The 20,318-nt window shown below is 45.6% G+C and overlaps 1 protein-coding gene across 2 annotated transcripts in view; it reads left to right on the top strand.

Moving 5' to 3' along the window:
- The window catches only part of TTC7A (tetratricopeptide repeat domain 7A), a 283,111-nt gene that overhangs the window by 75,683 nt on the left and 187,110 nt on the right, over positions 1–20,318 (top strand). For both annotated transcript variants that reach the window (XM_034764410.1, XM_034764411.1), the window contains exons 9-11: positions 1,836–1,973; positions 2,404–2,487; positions 19,051–19,155. In XM_034764410.1, the coding sequence (XP_034620301.1) occupies positions 1,836–1,973; positions 2,404–2,487; positions 19,051–19,155 (327 nt within the window). The remainder of the gene's footprint in view (positions 1–1,835; positions 1,974–2,403; positions 2,488–19,050; positions 19,156–20,318) is intronic.

Here is a 20,318-nt window from a genome sequence, read left to right as displayed (position 1 = left end):
AAGAGAAAAAGACATGAAAATAAGATTACAAGACAAACCTTCCCATTTGGGAGGAATAGTTGGACTGGGTTGAGTTTTTTTTGCACTTGATGGAACTGTGGGGAGTCTCTTCATTTTCCCAGCTTGGATAACGTTCAGCCCTTGATACCTTGCACTGCAGGCGTTGTCCTTTCAGCCGAGGAGCTGCAGATGAGGTTTCTGTGGAGCCTGCCCGAGTTCTGTTGAATGGCATGAGGCACTCCCTCCAGGGTTATAAGCACATCAGCCCTACTCTGGAGACAGTCATGCCCGACTCTGTGCTAGGGCGGTTGTCAGCCTCTGATCAAATTCCTCATAGTAGGGGCAGGTAGCCGGGGAGTTCCCAGTCACCATTTCCATCCTTTACTTTGCGATGGGTAGCCTGGAAGTTTTTGATCTGCTCCCTGCACCAGACAGTGGTGCAGTAGATCTCGAATCCCACCTGCCTCTTAGAGGTCTTTTCAGATAAATGCAGATTTTTGGTGCTCCTGTCAAAATCATGGGCCTCATAGTCCTCATACCACAGATGGACCAGGATCCTGTAGTGTTATACCCTTGTACCTCCGAATGAGCCAGCAACCTGTGTTCTGAGGGGTGCAGGTGGCCTATCAGAGGGTTTTGCGTGTGTGTACGGTAGTGAGGTTTGGGCTTAAACACTTGTCAGAGCCCATGCCCATGGTGCATAGTAGTCATACCCTCAAGGGCTGGATGCTTTGGGTGAAATCCTAGCCCCACTGAAGTCGATGTGAGTTTTGCCATTGACTTCAGTGGGGTCAGGATTTTATCCTTTGTCTTTGGCTATGTCTACACTACGCAGCTTTTAGCAACAGGGCTGTGTCGCTACAGCCGTGTTGCTAAAAGTCGTGCAGTGTAGCTGCTGTTTGTCAGCTCGCCTGCTGACAAAAGAGACTTCCACCTGCAACCAGCGGCGTCAGTGTTGTCGGCAGGGAGAGCGCTCAGCCGACAAAGAGTTGTTCACACTGGTGCTTGTCATCGGCAAAACTTTTGTCTTTCGGGGCGGTTTTGTTTTGTTTTGTTTTTTTTTAACACCTCTGAAAGTTTTGTTGTTCAGTTGCCAGTGTAGACATAGCCTTTAAAAAGCTAAGATACTGGGATCTGGAGTCAAACCTGAGTCTCTTGCATGGCAGTTTAGAATATTCCTAGTGAGTTACTGGACTGTCCTTGTCAGAAGTTAAAAGGTAGGTTCTATTTAAATTGAATTTGCAGTATATTGCAATGAATTATAGGTTACCGGTATGTGTAATAAATTATTATCTGTACAAATTACGTTTTAAAAAAATCTTATTGGCATGACATTGCAAAGGCCTCTGCATGCATTAACATGATGACAGACAAATCCAATTACTAGGGCAACATGTCCAAATTAACTAATAAAAAGCGAGCAGCAGAAAGGATTAAAAGAAATATCTACCATTGGGAAGTAATAAACTATCAGAAGCCTGGGGGAATATACAGCAATGTAGGTGCAATCGTCAGAGGTGCAGGCAATTGAAATAATTAGGCACACAATTTATATGGGGCCCTGGAAATTCTGGCCCAGTAGCTCATTTCCATCTGTAATTTCTATGATTCTGCAAGTTAATGGTGATGAGCTGTTTCCAGCATTTCCTTTCATATGTATGTCATCCTGAATTAGCCTCATGCAGATAAATGGGGAGGTAGATCTACTGCTTGTTTTGACATGGAGTGATAATGAGCAAACACAGTCAATGACAGACAGATACCCTTCTGCATTTGGCTTGGTGCTCTCAATTCGCTGTCATCAGGTCAAATTTCTTATTTGTGTTTGTGACCAGGCGAACAGAGATGCAGTAATTAGCCGTGCCCCTGACCAGAAGGATGATCGAGCTGTCAGCCTCCAGGATGCTTCTGCAGTGTATGACCTTCTGAGTATCACGCTGGGCAGAAGAGGGCAGTATGTCATGCTTTCTGAGGTACGTGATCTTTTACTGAGACATCCGCCTAATTCTTGCAAACAAACACTGTCCTTTGAAGAAAAATTGTTGAATGTTGGTGGTGGAAGTGAGCAGGAAAGAGGGTAGTTGAAAATTTTTAGAAACCGTTTCAAGTCTGTGTCAGTTTAGGTCAAAAATATACACATCTGAGCGCCCAAACTGGGATCCTAAAGCCATCCACAGGCACTTAAATAAAATGGGCCTGATTTTCAGAGGTGCTGAGCACCTGCAGTACCCATTAACTTAGGAGAGAAATTGGAAAGGGGAACATTGCGATAAAAGATCACCTCTGGCCATTTCAAATTGTCCATTTGTGCAAGCTATTACTTGGCCACTGAGCTGTCTGAGCAGCAGCCTTGACAGAGGGAGAAAAATGCATCTCTGACGTTTCTCCCAACGTTTTTTTCAGTGTCTGGAGCGAGCAATGAAATTTGCGTTTGGTGAATTTCACCTTTGGTACCAGCTGGCCCTTTCCATGGTGGCTTGCGGGAAGGTAAGGCCTAAATCAGAACAGCATGTTTTTTTCCTGTGGGATGTGCAGAATCACATATTTTATATGAGTTAATGATTGTGTACAGCCTATGTAAAAAGTTAGAGCTCGCTGGTTAGATTCCCACTGTACTTCTAATCCGATGTGTGAACTAGACAGTTCTTTTTCACCTTCTAGGGCAGGGGCATGGTTTAGTGGTCATTACACCAGAGTCAGAGACTGAATCTGGGTTCTTTTTCCCAGCTCTGTAACAGGCTGGTAGTATGACATGTCCCCTAACCCCTTTGTGCCTTGGGTTCCCTATCTGTAATACTGGGATAATAGTAATACTAATCTGCCTTACATGGCTATTAATGTTTGTTAGTTGCTTTGAGTTCCTTGAATGAAATGTGTTGTCTAAGTATCAAAATATCATTGTTCTATTTTCTGTTGTGAAAATGAGTATGGCCGACATGCATGAATGGCATTAATAAACCTTGGTACTTAAACTATTCGTATTGCATGTAAAATTTAAATTTGTGCTGCTATGTCACAGTAGGATTTTTGGGGACTATGTGGACCATCTCATTAACTTGTATGTTAAATATATTTGTACATTACAAGCAGAAAATACTAGACCAGCCATAAAGCGTGCAATATACAGGAGCAGTTAGGCACTGAGGTGGAGATTTTCAAGAGGATGCTTGCTTCTAAATCCTTTAGGGGCTTTGAAAATCATTGCACACACAGAAAAGATTCATACAATGTATGAATTCATAAACAAGTTATAAACTGCTGGTCAGTCAAACAAGCCTAGTGCTGTAGTGCCAACACCCTGCACTGTCCTGTGAAAGGCGTAGGTTTGGAGGAAGATTTTTCAAAGGCATACGTGGGAATTAGGTACCCAGCCCCCCCTTGACTTTCAGTTGAACTGGGCACTTAACTGGCCAATGGGCCCTTGCAAATCCCCAAATCCACAACCACTTTGCTGGATTAAGGAGTGGCTTTGCCTGCTTCCAAGGGAGCATTGCTTACTCCTCTGAAGCAGACAAGACTGTGGTTGTGATGATCCAGCAGAAGAAAGGTGAAGGAAGGACATGCAAAAGCCAACGTAGAACACAGTGAGCATGTCCACAGGGCTCTTATAGGAACGCAGAGGACCCCAAGATGAAACTCTTGACAATAAATAGGGTGCTAACCTATTGCCATTAACAATTTAATTGAGAACTCTGTCCTTCTCTTCATGTTACATATTTGCTTATGTACCTCTTCTGGTATCCTTTAGATATTACACATTCAGTATTAAAAAGAAATTAAAAAAGCAGTAAAACTCACACTTGCCTCAGTATAAATGTATGTAAATTGAAATCAAAGGACATCCTATCCTATTGCCTAGACTTTAAATGTTCAGGAAGTGAAGAGAGCTCTAAATACTCTGAGCCTTATATGGAGCAGAGGTAGTTCCCTTTACCCAACAGTCCCATCTGTGCAGTATTCCATTTCTAGTCTGAAGTATTCCTAGAGGATTCCTGTCGTATACTCTGCAATGCGTCATCTTTCTAATGGGAGATGTGGCATACATTTTTATACTGCTTTGCAGCTTGTGCAGAACAGAGTTCATTTAAATGTAAGCACTCAAATGTAGCAGGGAGGGATGATGAGCAGTGTGGTCTGTGTAGACCATAGAATGCAAAATACACTCGAGCTTTCAGAGGTAAGAGATCTGTTTTCACCTCTCTCTCAGCCACAGCCAATTCCTGACCACATTACCAAGACATGAGATCCCACATCCCGAGATGGAACTTTTCCTACAGCATTGGAAATCAGACTCATAAATCTTTGGTGTCATGGGAACCCAGATCAGTAGACCCTTTTATTGACCTGCAAATCTTGAAACCTTCAATATTAAATTGCAAAATCTGTCCTGTGTAAAAGTGGTGTCAAATCCAATCTTGCTCTCTATTTACACTATGTTTTGCTTGTGTTAACTTGCACTTCATATTCCTCCTTCACCAAGTCAAGGGATACTTGAGAGTCAAAATTCCAGCCATTTCTTCCATCCGCCAGCTAACAAATTAGCCAAGTAGAGTATGTTGTTTTTCACAGGTGTATCAGTCTGACCATTAGGTCAGTAAGGTATGCTCGTTTACTATATAAACGTAGGATTTATGCACTATTTTATGTTAGCTCCTCTCCTTCACAAAGATGGGAACACTGCTCTGTAGGATATTCACATTGGGTAAATCAGTGGTTCTTCGAGTGCTTGCTCATGTCGATTCCATACTAGGTGTGTGCGCACTCACCTGCACGGCTGCCTGAGATTTTTCCCTTAGTGGTATCCGTAGGCTCGGCTCTGGCGCCCTCTGGAGTCTCACACTTATGCACCAGTATATGAGGAGCCACTGGCACTGCGCCCTCTCAGTTCCTTCTGAGGGTTGCAGGAACGCAACTGTGAGGGTTGCAGGAACGCCTTTCTCCCTTTACAGTTTGCAAAGTGCTCTTAATGGTTTGACTTAATGAACTATATACAACTATGAAGTATAGTTAGATAAGTAGTTAGTCTAGATAGTTAATAGTCCCCTTAAGGGCTTTGTCCCTGGGACAGGGCATGCCCCAGTCCCAGGGTTTCAAACCGTGTGCCATCTGCCATAGACCTATGCCTGTCAGCGACCCCCACTCAAGCGGTCTAAGGTGTCTGGGGGAATCGCACATTAAAGAGAAGTGCAAAATCTGTAAGAACTTTACGGCATGCACTCAAAAGAATAGAGACATTCGTCTCAATGCTCTTCTGATAGAGGCAACTTTCAGACCAATCTCTGGAATCCTCCTGCTCTGACTCAGCACCAAGTACCTCAGTCTCAGTATGGAGCGCCCCGCCGGCAATGGTTTCCTCCCAGCACTGCTCACCATGACCGATGCTGCAAAAGCACCACAGAAAGCAGCGCACTGACTGAGGACCTCCCCGGCCTCATAGAAAGATGGAAAAGGGGTGGCAGGCAAAGGATCCAGGTTGGGCCATCTGCCTCTGACAGGACTGCAAGGTGCAGCCTCCCTCCCCAGGGCTTTGAGACCGGTATGGGAACCGACTCTGACTCCAGGGAGTGGCAGTGCCCCCATGCACCTTCTGGTGTTCTCCATACCAGAAGTCTTCCAAGCAGTCAGGGACCTGATGGCTTTACCAATGCTGTCTACTCTGAGATACCGTCCCCTACTGGCAGAACCAGTAAAGGCCCCGCCTCCTAAGGGTAAGCCACCCAGGGGTCCACCCCAGTGGCTACTTGGGCATTACTGCTCTCTGGAGTCCTGGCACTGCTCCACAATGCCATGGCCCCAGTTTCCGGCACTGCACCCATGGTCTCCTACTCCACAGCCTCGGTCCCCAAGCCTACATTCCCAGTCCCCAGCACTGAGACAAGGATCATGGACCATTCAGCATCAGTCCAGATCTCCCTGGCACTGTCAGCCTCCAGCACCAGTCACTGCACTCCCGTTCTCTGACGCCCCGTTCCCAATCTCCATCACCTTGGTCTCTGTCTCCACATGTCTCACCACTGACTCAACTTCAGTCTCCAACACAACACCGCTTTTCAGATCTCCGCCAGCAGTCACCTTCTCCCCGGCACCGTTCAGTGCTGCATCAGAGCCAACAGCGAGAGGCACCATCAGTGCCACTTTGGTCTCCGAGAGAGGATGCCTCCTCGGAGTTGGAAGGGGATTGGAGTTCCCCGAAGGCTCTGGTCGGCCCTGCAGTGGGCGCCTGGCCACACGGGCAATGACCACTCAAATGGCCATACTGGAATTCTTAGGGGCTCCCTATAATGCCAGGACCGTACTCTCAGCGGTCTTCCTTCACCGCATCAGGGAAGCGGCACCCCCTGTCTCGGTACTGGAGTCAGATTAGGGTTCCAAAGCAGGTACCGAGGTACAGGCTTCGAGTCAAGGGGAAGCCTCCCCAATAGAGGAAGGGGTACCTGTCCCTTGCCCAGTGTTGCCATCGTCCCCGGATGAGGTAGTCGCCAGGCCTGCCCACCCCCTCCCTCTGGATGACTTTTGGGCACATGAGGACCTCTTGAAGAGGGTGGCCTCGAATTTGGGGTTAGAGGCAGAGGAACTTACTGAACCCTCAGACAGCCTCCTTGATATTCTGGTTGCTGTGGCACCATCTAGGATGGCACAACCAGTACACGATGAGGTTCTAAAGGTAGTTAAAGCCCTTTGGGAAACCCTGTTCTCCCTGCCCCCAACTTTGAAGAGGGCAGAAAAGAAGTACTACATCCTGGTCAAGGGCTACGAGTACTTATACTCCCACCCACCATCCCAGATCTCTTGTAGTCATGGTGGCCAACGAACGAGATAGGCAGGGTCAGGCGAGCGCCACACCTTAAAATAAGGACGCAAGGAAACTGGACCTTTTTGGAAGAAAATTTATTCCATGGCCAGTCTCCAACTTAGGATCTCCAACCAGCAGTCATTGCTGGGGAGACACCATTATAACATCTGGGATTCCCTGGCAAAATTCAAGGACTCCCTGCCACAGGCGCTCAGCCAGGAGTTCGCTTCGGTCTTGGAGGAGAGCAAGACTGTGGCTAGGTCCTCACTCCAAACTGTGCTGGATGTGGCTGATTTGGCAGCCAGGTCCATGGCCTCTATGGTGTCCATGTAGCAAGGCTCATGGCAGCAGTCCATCTGCATCAACTGTCCCAGGAGGTGCAGCAGTCCCTTCAGGACCTCCCCTTCAAGGGCACTGCTCTATTTTCGGAGGAGATGAATGCCAGGCTGCATGGCCTGAAAGATTCCTGCGCCATGCTTCACTCCTTGGGCCTGTCCACGCCACAGGTCTCTAGGAAACACTTCTGGGTGTCAGCTCTGCCCAGATTCTTGGGCCCTTAGCGTCAGAGCTCCTACAAAAGAAAGGATGGGGGCTTTAAACACCGCTGACCCACTCTGTCCCCCTCAGCTGCCTAGTCGGGCCCTCAGCGTCACTCAGGTGGCTCTCAGTCATTTTGAGGGTGCACACGAGGACACAGTTGCAGTCTCACCCCAGGATCCATCCCCCCATTTATTTCTGGACCTCCTATCTCCCCTTCCTCTCTGCATGGGCCAAGGTCATCATGGATCAATTGGTGCTCATAGTGGTTGGTTGCACCCTGCGGTTTTCCTCCCTCCCACCCCCCTTCCCTGTCCCTCTTCAGGGACCCTTCTCACTAGCAACTCTTCATCCAGGAGGTAGAGACCCTCCTATGGGTAGGGGCTGTATGAAAGGGAAGGGATTTTACACTCAGTACATCCTGATCCCGAAGGCCAAAGAGCCATCCTAGACCTGCGTCACCTCAACAAGTATCTCAAGAAATTGAAGTTCCGCATGGTCTCCCTGGCCTCCATCATCCCCTCTCTGGATCCGTGAGATTGGTACTCCGTCCCCAATTTAAAGGATGCCTATTTTCATATTTCTGTTTTCCATGGGTACAGGAGATTACTCCAATTCATGGTGGGCCAACGCCATTACCAATTCACGGCACTGCCCTTCTTCGGCCTCTCATCGCCCCCAAGAGTCTTCACAAAATGCATGGTGGAAGTGGCCACTTTCCTGAGGCGTCGAAGCATACTGATATACTTGTTAGAGGCAGGTTGCAAAAGCAGGTTCGGCACAGCCTCAGTCTGGTGCGGGCCACTTGTCAGGAATACTTATAAATGAACAGAAATTGACTTTTACCCCGGTTCAGCAGATAGAGTTTATAGGGGCAGTGCTCGATTCTACCCAGGCCAGGGCCTTTCTGCCAGAGTCATGGTTCAAGGCTATGTCAGACCTCATCACCCATGTCAGAGCTCACTCACTCACACCGCCTGGGTATGCCTCCAGCTGCTGGATCACATGGCAGCATGTACTTACATGGCCCATCATGCCCCCTGCGTCTCAGACCCCTGCAGACATGGCTGGCTTCAGTCTATGCTTCTGGCAGATATGATATGGACCTAGTGGTTACAGTTCCGCTGCTCATCCGGTCTTCTCTGGCGTGGTGTTGGAGGGGATTCCCTTCATACCTCCATCCCCCTCTGTGACATTGGTCTCCGACGACTCAGACTTAGGGTGGGGAGCCCACCTCAGTGGCCTCAGCACACAAGGTCTCTGGTCGCAGGAGGATCGTTCCCTCCACATAAATGTCAAGGAACTCAAGGCAATATGCCTGGCATGTCAAGTGTTTCTTCTCTACCTGAGAGACAGGGTGGTCCAAGGTCTGACAGATGATACCGCAGCAATGTTCTACATCAACAAGTGAGGCGGGGCCCGCCCCTCAGCCCTGTGCCAAGAGGCTCTCGGGTTGTGAGACTTCTGCATACAGCATGCTATTCATCTCGTGGCGTTGCACCTCCTGGAGGCCAGAAATGCACTAGCGGATCTCCTTAGCAGGTCCTTCTCGTCTCGTCATGAGTGGTCACTCCGCCCAGATGTGGTCAGTGTGATCTTCCAGAGGTGGGGAACCCCCAGGTGAACCTGTTTGCATTCAGGCAGAACAGGAAGTGTTACCGGTTCTGCTTGGTCCATGGGCTCGACAGAGGTTCCCTGTCTGACGCCTTCTTATTCCAGTCATCAGAGATGCTGATGTTCACCTTCCCACCAATACCACTAGTACACAGGGTACTCTTGAAGATCAGATGAGGCGAGGGTGATCTGGATAGCTCTGGCATGGCACCAGCACTGGTTCAGCATGCTGTTGAAGCTCTTGATAGTGACAGCTTTAGAACTCCTGCTCCAGCCGGACTTACTGTCCCAGATCCACGGCCGTCTGCTGCACCCGAACCTAGCATCCCTGCACCTGACGGCTTGTCTGCTATGTGGAGGAACAAGCATGCTTGGCACAAGTCCAGCAAATCCTGATGGGTAGCAGAAAGGCCTCCACCAAGGTGACCTACCTAGCAAAATGGAAATGTTTTATGTGTTGAGCTTCGGAATGGAATCTTCCTCCTGACCAGACCTCACTACAATCCCTCTTAGACTATCTGTTGTGTCTCAAGTACCAACGTCTGGCACTCTCATCAATCAAAGTTCACTTGGCGGCCATCTCGGCCTTCCACCCTATGGTCCAGGGTAGATCAGTCTTCTCCCTTGACATGACAATCAGGTTTCTGAAGGGTCTGGAGCAACTTTATCCTCAAGTTCGTGACTCTATCCCACCTTGAGACCTAGACCTGGTACTGTCAAGACTCACGGGGCCTCCCTTCGAGCCATTAGCTTTGTGTTCTCTGCTGCTTCTCTCGTTGAAGGTCTCCTTGGCCTTGTAGCAATTACTTCGTCCCGAAGGATCTCTGAGATTAGAGTGCTCACATTGGAACCACCCTATACGGGTGGACAAGGTCCAGCTGCGGCCCCACCCAGCCTTCTTACTGAAGGTGGTGTCTCAATTTCACAATAATCAGGACATATTTCTTCCGGTGTTCTTCCCCAAGCCTCACAAATAGAGAGAACCAGATCCTTCCACGGGTCAACACAGCTCTTCATTGCGGTGGCGGACAGGATGAAAGGATCTCCTTGTGGATAACCGCCTGCATCAAGTTCTGTTATGAATACGCAGAGGTGTCATCGCCGGCGATTGTAACTCCCCATTCTACCAGAGTGCAAGCCTTGTCAGCCACCTTCTTGGCACAGGTGCCGATTCAGAGTATCTGCAGAGCCACTACCTGGTCTTCAGTCCATACCTTCATGTTCCATTATGCCATCACCCAGCAGGCCCGGGACGATGCCAACTTCAGCAGAGCAGTGTTGCAAGTTGTACAACTGTGAACTCCAAGCCCACCTCCAGGGATATTGCTTGTGAGTCACCTGGCATGGAATTGACATGAGTAAGCACTCAAACAAGCAAAAAGGGTTACCTACCTTTCGTAACTGTTATTCTTCGAGAGGTATTGCTCATGTCCATTTCATGACCCGCCCTCTTTCCCTGCTGTCAGAGTTGACCGCAAGAAGGAACTGAGAGGCTGCAGGGCTGGCAGCGCCTCATATACTGGCGCATAAGTGCAGCACTCCAGAGGGCGCCAAAGCCGGCCCTATGGATATCACAAAGGGAAAAATCTCCAGCAGCCATGCACATGGGCGTACACGCACCTAGCATGGAATGGACATGAGCAACACGTCTCGAAGAACAACAGTTACGAAAGATAGGTAACCATTTTTTTTCTTTAAATGGTGAATGAGATTATGCAAAGAAACATAACCTTTTTATTGTACAGCTGAATTGAAACAATAGAAATAATAGAATAACAGTGATTTCACTTTGCTGTGCTTCTCTGAACACAGATGTGTGATTTCTAGAAAGGAATTTTTACCCATCGTAGTCCAAGTGTGTGCAATGAGGTGTGTTTTCCAAACAAAAGAATTGCCTTTCATTTGATTGAGAAAAATACAGTGTGAAACTTCCAAGCCTGTGTATTCAAAGTTTTAAGTTACATCTTTCTATCTATCTGTCTGGGCATTCTGAGTGCATCTGTTGCTATAATGCTAGGTCATTGGGAAAGACCTTTTTGCACCTAATGAAGTTCTGGACAGGGATGAAGGTGTCTTTGAATCAATTTTATGGAACCCCCTCCCCAGTCTTGAAGATGCTGGGTGCCAGGTTAGTCCTAAGGCACAACTTGGAGCTGCTCTAAGATGCACCTGATGTTAACATCCCACAATATGCTGATATGGCAGCCAAAGATTGGCCGGATGTGGTGGCTCGCCAGTCATGCCCTTTACACTGGGGATGAGTGGTGTCTGAGAGTGGGAAGTGGTGTGGTAGCCACTACATCAGCCCTATGTTGCCTGAGGGAACCTTCAGAAAACCCGATAAGCCAGCTTTACCGATTTTCTGCGCTGCCAGGGCACAGTGTGGGTTATTAGGCTGAACATGGTTAACTTAGCATGACAAGATTTACAAAGTGCAAAACTGGGACCTCTATCAGGGGAGCAGAGAGAAGGAAGAAGGGCCGGTTTTGGTGGGGGTTTCAAGGAGGTTTGCGTAGACCCGGTTTGGCAGTTTGGGGTAGTTCACTTCTCTGTTGACCCCTCCCCAGCCAAGCATCGTCCACTGGAGTTAGTGCAAGTTACTCATGTATATGACACATCTGCAAACCAGGGCACTTCTGTTAGGCCAAAGTTGTCAAACTTGGGTGCCTGAGTGATTTATTACAAGCACAAGGGATGTGAATTGGTGCCCTAGCAACTGCAAGCATTGCACTGGCTGCAGACCAGCTGTCTGTCACATGTTCCCCTCTCATATTCCTGCCTTTCTAGGCTCCAGTCCTACAAGATGCTCTGGGTCCTGAATTCCTTGTCAGTGGAGGATTCTCAATACATCATAGGGACGGACCATTCCTTAAACGAATCCCTTATGCCCCAAAATTGTGGCGACCTGTTCTCTGTAAAGATGAAATGCTAAAGGTGCCTCCTTAACACACTCACCTGCTTTGGGCAGTATTAGACATTAATGTGCACCGTCTTCTCACTGTGCTTCTCTCAGGACGCATGGTTTTGGCCTTCATGCCAATGGGTAGGTTTCCCTATATGAATCAGAACTGTAGCTATTTAGGGACAGCTACGGAATTATTTATTTCTTTAGCTTTAAACAGTAATAAAAACCACCCTTACAAAAAGCACCGGGTTCCTGGATAGTTAATTAAACTTACTTTAACGTAGTGATGGCCTCCTGTGTCAGGCAGATGGCCATTCAAGACATTCTCTTTATACAGTGCATGGGAGCATTATTTAATTTTAAAAAATGTAAAAAATAAATGATTATGTTGAAAAACGTCGAGAGAAACCAAATCTCCTTTATTGGTTTTGAAATTTATTCAAGGCGGGGGAGAATGTGGTGAATGGGCTGAGCACTCTTAGGCCAGTAGAGGGCAGTGTGATGTATCTGCTGAAGCGTGAATTTACTGCTCTTCTCACTCTTGCACTGGAGGAAGGGAGATAGGTTGTGAGGATGGGGAAGGCCCCATGGTAGTTGAAAGGACAGTGGTGGAGGAGTTACCTTCGGAGGCTTGTTTGACCTACCAACATTAGATCCCATAGGGCACCCACAGCGCTTGCCTCCAAGTTCATGGAGCACCCAGTATGCTACTAAACATCTAGAGTGGACAGCTGTTGTAGCACTTGCAGCAAGGGCAGCGATTGCATGAGTTTGGGAGCAATTACATCATTCCTGCTCCCCCTGTCTTGGCAGGTGCTAGGGACATTACTGTGTAAGCTATGCAGAATAGCGAGAGTGGCTTAAACCACAGTCATGGCACTTCAGAAAAACAGGCAGTAAAGAACTTTTACACCACAGGGACTGCCAATGTCTGCTCTTAACCTTCCTGCCTTTGTACATGCGTAACGAAGGGAGGAAGAGGACACCTGACACCTGAAAATGTTATTAGCAACATAATGCTTCGGGGTGTGTTGGTGCTATACAAATAATAATAGTTACATTCTTGTCAGCATCTCAGGCACTCAGCAGTCTGCTTGGGGAAGGGAAGCTCACTGTTTCCAGAGCCATGGGTTCTGTGTCCACTGCTGGCTAAGCATTGGTTAATGTTTGCTTGTAGTGTGGGGCTGCTCAGCGCTGCGCTGTCAGCATGTAGTTTTGATTTCAGTTGCTTCCCTTGAAGTCAGTTTTGCAGAGAGGAGCTGCTCACTGTGATCCAATGAGGAATATATGTGTTTATTGATATGTAAGATCCACAGCCAAATAATGAGTAGTTAATATGATGTGTTTACATTTTAAGCTTTTTCCATCCATGTTCCAACCAGAAATAGGAATACTTTATTCTTATTTAAAAACGATGCAACAAAAGCAAACATCTTTATCAAGAGCCTTACATTTGACTGAAAGACATGCCTATAATGCCGACATAAAGCCTTCTAGAAGATTAGAAAGAAAGATATAAATATATCTGATACATAATTCTGCAGCAAGAGCAGATGAATTTTGTGATTTAGGTTGCTCCTTCTGCTGGTTTCCTTGCAAAAGCTTAAGCTGGTTGCTAGGTAACCAGCATAAAAAAAGCACGTTTGTCTTTGCGTTGCAGTCAGGAGCCTTGGGAGCAGCAAAGGCCTCAGATGGCTCCTTAAATAGCATCACTGGGGAATGAAAGTTAAAATATTGAACATTCATTGGTTAAAGATCCTGTTACAAAGGTCAGCCAGCTAGGGGACAGTCAATAGTTTGGTTTCTTTTGATTGAGGTAAAGGGGCACAGGACAAGAGAGGTTTGTCTGTTGAAGACAGTACAGCAAATGGAAATTTCCAAAGATTCCTGAAAATGAAACAAAGTATATGTGTATGTGTTTGGGAGGGGCGAGTAGGGGGATATATATTCCAAGAAACCATTCCTAAATTCAGACATAGCTATTTTCCTGGTGGCAGTGTATATGAAGATATTTGGTCATCATTAGTGAGAGCATATTTATGTTAAAAACTGTAATCACAGAAAGGGTGTGGAGGGGATTGGCAATTATTTTAATAATGAATGTTGAAGCTGATTGCCTGTGTGGCCTGGTGTGCCTTGGGCAGCCCTCACTGGAAATGCCAAGGTCAGGCCAGGCTGCAAAAAGGAGAGCAGATACCCACCAGTCTTGGGAGTAACACTGAAGTTAAGCTCCCCAACCAGTCATAAACTCTGCTTCTGATCCCCACACTGGTTTTCAACAAGCAAAAAAAAAAAGGGAATCACACAGCCCCTTCTCTGGCTCCCAGTCAGCATCTAAGTCCAGTATAGTGCGAAGTTATTTTAAAACTCTGCTCGCTATACAAAATGTTCTTCTGCACTCAAAGCGCCAGCCACATTGCCAGGTCAATATTAGGTTAGATCTTACCCAAAATACCATGCTGCCAGCCAATCCTTTAGTAGCTAAAACTAAAGATTTATTATAAAGAAAAAAGAAAGAACAAGAGAGTTGTTAAATGGTAAAGCAATCACAAAAGTACAAAGACTTCAAAGTCCATATATCAGGGTCTTAGCAGTATTGGTGAGTTTGCTGGCTTGAAAGTACCTCTGGAACACAATCACAGCTTGGATGGGTCATTCAGTCCTTTATTTAGAGCTTCAGTTTGTAGAAAAGTTACTACAGAGGTAGGAAGCAGGTTTGAAGACAAAATGGAGATGATGCAACTGACTTTTATCTTCTTTTGCCATGTGGCTTGTACTTCCTGTGCCCCAAACACAAGCTTTACAGCACATGGCATTGAAAGGCCTCAGAATTCTGTTCATAAGCATTCCCCCTCCTGTCTTGCTGATGCTTGATGGGCTATCAAGCAGGCCTACTGCTGATGCCAATCTGTCTGGGGGTGTCATCCAGAAACAGAGCACAAGTTTGGAAATACAGATGTACTGTACATACTTATAATTTACAATACAAAGGTGATACAAACATATAAACAAGATTATCATAATAGACAAATTATAACATTTTTGCAGATATGTCACATAGCATATCTGGTCAGATTCCTTGCAATTTTATAGTACTGGTATCAATGATATCACAAAGTGTCCCACATATTCCATACAGCGTCACAGCCTGTAATTTCTTAACTAGCTAGATGCAGAGGCAAGAGAAGAGGGGAAAAATTAAAGTCATAGGTTAAGAGCCAAAAGCGAATGTAGTGATGTGCACACTTGGGATTCACAGAATCGTACAAATTAGATGGGAAGACCTGATGAGTTCAAGTAATCTGGGGATTCATCTCCTCTGGTTCAGGACCCCCAAGGAGTGTCATGAATGGGCATCAGGAGTCGCAACCACCATGCCCTTCGTGTGTTGCTAAATGGAAATGGGTCCAGCTGAATCCCAGCTAGATGGGTTGGGGGTCCCATGGAAAGTGAGGTCCTGCTATGGAAAAGCTTGAGAATGACTGAACTAGTCCATTTCCCTGCCATTTCAGGGTTGGTCTCCATCCAGGGTGGACAAGACCAGAATTGTACCAGGGAAACACTCCCTGGACTTGAAGAGCTAGCTGGACCACTGAACTGCCCTCCCTTTAATGAAAGTAGTGTGAAGTCTCAGCATCTTGCTTGACTTATCACTAACCCTGGATGGACATGTAGTATCATGTTTCTGTTCTGTGCTTTAGTTTCCCTCTCTGTAAAATAGGGATAATGATACTTACCTCCCTTTGTAAAGTGCTTTGAGATCTACTGGTGAAAAGTGCTATATAAGAGCTGGGCATTATTATTTTCAGTAGTGAACAATATCATCACTTACTTCCAGCTGGCTGGGAGACTTCCCAGCCCTCCCGGAAAAGGATCCAGCCACAGAGACCCATGCACTTTTCACCTCCAAGCTGGATTACTGTAACTCACTGTATCTGGGCCAGGTTGAAGGTGAAAGCAATGCAGAGGCTCTCGTTTGTGGAAAATGTGACAGCTCACCCCTGCAGTAGGATAGATTTCCATAAGCTGTACTCTGCACCCATCAGTGGCTCTCAGTCTGCTTCCATTGCCAATTCAAGTGCTTGGTTCTGAATTTCAAAGCCATTATCAACAGGTCAGAACCCAGCCATATTAGTGACTGCATTTTGATGCATGACCCACCAAGACAGTTGTGCTCCTCTGGGGCAAGGCAGCTTACAAGCCCCAAGGTGATAAAGCATTTTCAATTGAGGGGGACAGCTGTGGAACCAACTACCAGAGGGATTTAGTCTAAACCAAAGTATGAGCACTTTTAGAGCATGCTACAAACCCCACCTTTTTGAGAAACCTTTCCCACCATAGCTGGAATATAAAAAATAGCAAAAAAGAGCTTCCTGGTACCTGGGTGAGAGAAGAGCAAATGCTGTGTTGAAATCAAAATGTTACATCTGTTGCATTACCTTAGTCTGTTAGTGGTATAATTCTATCCAACAGGCCAAAAAAAGTTTGCTTGGCAATATTTGCTCTTTAGAAACCCCTGCTGATGGTTTCATTATCCATCTCATGGTTTCATTATCCTCTAAACGTTTAGTGAATTTATTTCTCTCTTTCAAATATTTGTTTCATTGTTTTGCTGGGGATGGAAGAGGAGAGGTCAGGAACAGACTGAGGTGTAAAAAGATGAAAGTGAGCCAAAGAACAAAGACTTTTAGGCAGCACAATCAGTTTAGTTGCATGGAACTGAAGGAATCCATTGTAACTGATAGAAGAATTCTTCTCTTTAGACTCTCTTGGGAAAATAATCAAGGAAATATAACTGAAAATCACTCTTAAGGTTGTTCATGTGAAGTCCATCATCAGAGAACAGTTGAAGAGGTGGTGTACCTTCATTACATAATTAGAAAATAGGATTTTTTGCCATGTTGGTGTTGGGTTTAACAGTTGGAGAAGAGTTTTCATTTAAATTATGAGTCTTTTGTTGGATTCAGAACCATGACAAGTTTAATCAGAGTAAGAAAACTGTCTGATTTCCCCTGGCCCCCCACATCCTTGTCCTAGTGTATTGCCTTGCTTCTTTCTGTACCTTTGAAGCTCCACAAAACGATGAGCATGGGCCCCTTCAAAAATATTGAATTTAAAACAATCTATTACCAGACTTCTTCACCATCACTGCACGTGACTTCACAGAGGCTGTGAGAGTAGTTTCCTTGTCAAAAGTAGACCGAGATCCTTTTATATATTTGGACAGGGAAGAGTTTGCATCTAACATATTGGGATGGGGAAAACTTTCTAGGCAAGTGGATTTCCTGCAGATGTTGGACTTGAGCACAAAAAAAGATGTGCTGAGAGATGCACCTATTTGTTCCACATTACAAAAAAACTCTACATGCCAAGGTGGTTACAATTAATACAACCCAAAGTTGAAAAGTATGGAGCTGATCCGCTAAAGTATTGTATGTATATTTTTGATAGGTGAAAATTCCCATTAAACCGGTGGGTTCAGCTTTTCCCCATGGGATCTCTAACCGTCTGACCATTAAAAAAAGGGAGGATGTTCATGACCTCCCTGGACTTGTGTGTGACTCCCAGCTTGAGAACTCATAGCTTAGACATCTCACCACCCATCTTATTTCTGACCCAAAAGGCAGTTGCCAGCAAACATAGAACTTCACTTTCTTGATTATACAAATGCAGTTAAAAGCAGACTGGATCCGTTTCCTCTGCATCTGATCTCTGCTTGCCCAGAGTTGAGATTCTCCCACCCATGTTTAATTAATTTGTAATCCTTGTAAATAAAGGTGGACAATGCAGCCCTTTGCAAACCCAGTCTTGAGAATAAACTCTCACATGTTGAGGTACTAGGAGTTGGGTGTATCCCTCTGTTGATGCTCACTAGGGTAAGGTGTGTATTGCCTTGTAATAGAGCTGTGGCTGGAATACAAGCAGAAGGAGGGGATTGGGATATGTCAGGTCATGATCCTTTCTTGAACCATGTCAAAACTTGTAACTCAACCCAGGAGGGTAAAGAGAGCCCCTGTATCAAACACCATGACTAGAGCCATGTGAGAGAGGAAGAGGGTGCCTTTTGAAATCCAAAGATTCTTGCCTCAAAACCACAAACAAAAGTAAAACAATGTCTAGAGTTGTTAACTCTTGTGAACACACCAGCCATTTTGGGTACTGCCCTAGGACTGGGAATCTGGAATGTATTAGTTCTAATTCCAGCTCTGACCTGACTTTCCTGGCCTTAGACAATTCACTTAACTTCTTTCTCTTTCTTCATCTGTAAAATGAGGCTATTGATAGTATTACATTACTACTGTTGTACTACTACCTTTAGGTTGTTGGAATGAGAACTGCACAACTGCGTGTCATAACCCCCAGACTGCTAATAGAGACTCTATTTTAGACTGAGTGCTAAGGACATGTGCTTTTGAAGCAGGAGATTTTGGGATTTGTCCCCATATTTCTGAGAGATTCCTAGGTGGCCATGGGTGTGTTACAGTATGTACCTACCTCATGGCATGTTCTGAAGATTAGTTAATGTTTGTAAAGTGCTTTAAAGATGAAAAGTGCCATGCAAGTGCTAAATTTATTAAATGTTATTCATTAATTGTAACTTAATCCCAGAGAGACAGTGAGAGCTAACATACGCTATTCATACCACCTGCATTAAAGTTCAGATTCTTCTACCAGGCATAGTGACCATATCCAGCCTGCTCTCTCTGGGCACCTGCTGAATAGTGCATTGTACTGCATTTGTCAAGTCAACTCTGTGGTCTGTGGGCCGCTGGTGGTATTACTGTTTGCTACAGAACTTGAGGGACCAAAAACAAAATCCACCAGATAGAGACTGATTTAGATGCCCAAACCTCTGCAAGATTCAGTTTGTCTTGATTTAATTGGCTGAAGGGGAGGCTCCCCAAGTTCCTTTCAGGGTCACTAGAAGGTGTCTCTGTAGTCACTGTGAATTACTGCAGGACTCCAGGAGGAGATGAAGAATAGAATTAGTATAACCCTGTGTTTTGACTTATTGGGAAAATTGTTCTCTTGCACCTTTTGCTGCCAGGTCTGGCTGTTTGGCATTTTGAAAACAATATGTTTCTTGCTGGGGGAGGAGGGCAAAGCAACTCACTTGTTGCTGATGTATGAATCTTTGCTGACTAGTGTAACTGTTGTGTGCATTGTCTAATCAGACTACTGTTTTTCCCACGCCCTCCAGTCGGCATATGCTGTGTCAGTGCTCAGAGAGTGTGCTAAGTTGCGTCCTGCAGATCCCATGGTTCCTCTTCTGGCTGCTAAGGTCTGCATTGGGCCACTGCACTGGGTAAGTGAGCTGATGCAATTCTTCTTACATAATGTATTGGGTGCCGCAGTACCAGTGCCATAGTGCAGTAAAAAAATACCAAACCCTGTGAAATATATATCAGCAGTGAAATTTTGAAATGAGATTCACTGGCATAGTAGAGCAAAGAAAAAATACAAGATGATCAGGAATTATTTCCCTTGGTAGCCTAGGGCTACTTGTTCAGGTTAATTTCCAGTATAGAATCCAAATCATTAACCTTCACATTCTAACGGCTGTGGTGGGGGTAGAGTGAACCTGGCCCCTCATCTATTAGTCATACAGCTCTGCTGGACAGCTCAGTCCTTTGTTCTTGAGTCACTGTGTCAGGCTTTTGTATTTCAGTTGCATTAATACATGCTCCAGAAACAGAGTGGGGGTGGGAGACAGCGCCCGTGAAATTCTGATTATCCTAAAAAGCAGAAACATCTGTCAGTCTTTTGCTGCTTGGTTTAATTAATTGAATGAGAGCTTGCTTTTCCACCGCTGTCTTCCTGCAGCCAATAAGGGATTACAGATGGAAATTTTAAATAAAACAAAAGAGGCGAAAGGCACAAAAGAAAACATCATAAAAATCTGCTTCGGTTGAGTGGAAAATCTGAGGCTTTTTTTTCACACTAGGAGCCAGATCCTTAGCTGTGTAAATCAGCATAATTCAGTTGAAGTCAGTGGAGCTACATAAACTTACACCAGCTGAGAATCTGGCAATATATGTTTTTCAAAAGCAACCACATGCCAAAAAAAGCTGTGCTATAATGTTAAAGGTCTGACGTGAGTTGACAAAAGACAAGAAATATCATCTCGCTGAAGAGATGGCCCCTCCGGGTCAAGATTGAGGCCCCTGGGGGATACCATATGGGGAAGCTGCTGCTACTACCCAGGCTGTGCCTGTTCAGTAGATAGGATGTCTCTTTCCATGGTGATCAGTCTGACCCCTTTCCAGAGCACTAAAATTCATGCACACATTTTTTCTTCTTCTTTTTTTTTTAATTCAGAAATTGAATGTCTGATACTTAAGAGAGATTTTTAAAAAGCAAAGTGCAAACAGGCAGCAGGTTATGTTGAACATTCTGCTTACCCTTTCTCATCAGATGGTTTTCAAGATTAAAAATTGTATTCACCACTTAGAACTCGAGTATCCTGAG

This window comes from Trachemys scripta, chromosome 3 (assembly GCF_013100865.1).
Source record: "Trachemys scripta elegans isolate TJP31775 chromosome 3, CAS_Tse_1.0, whole genome shotgun sequence".
NCBI lineage: Eukaryota > Metazoa > Chordata > Testudines > Emydidae > Trachemys > Trachemys scripta.
This window is presented reverse-complemented; position numbering and strand designations above follow the sequence as displayed.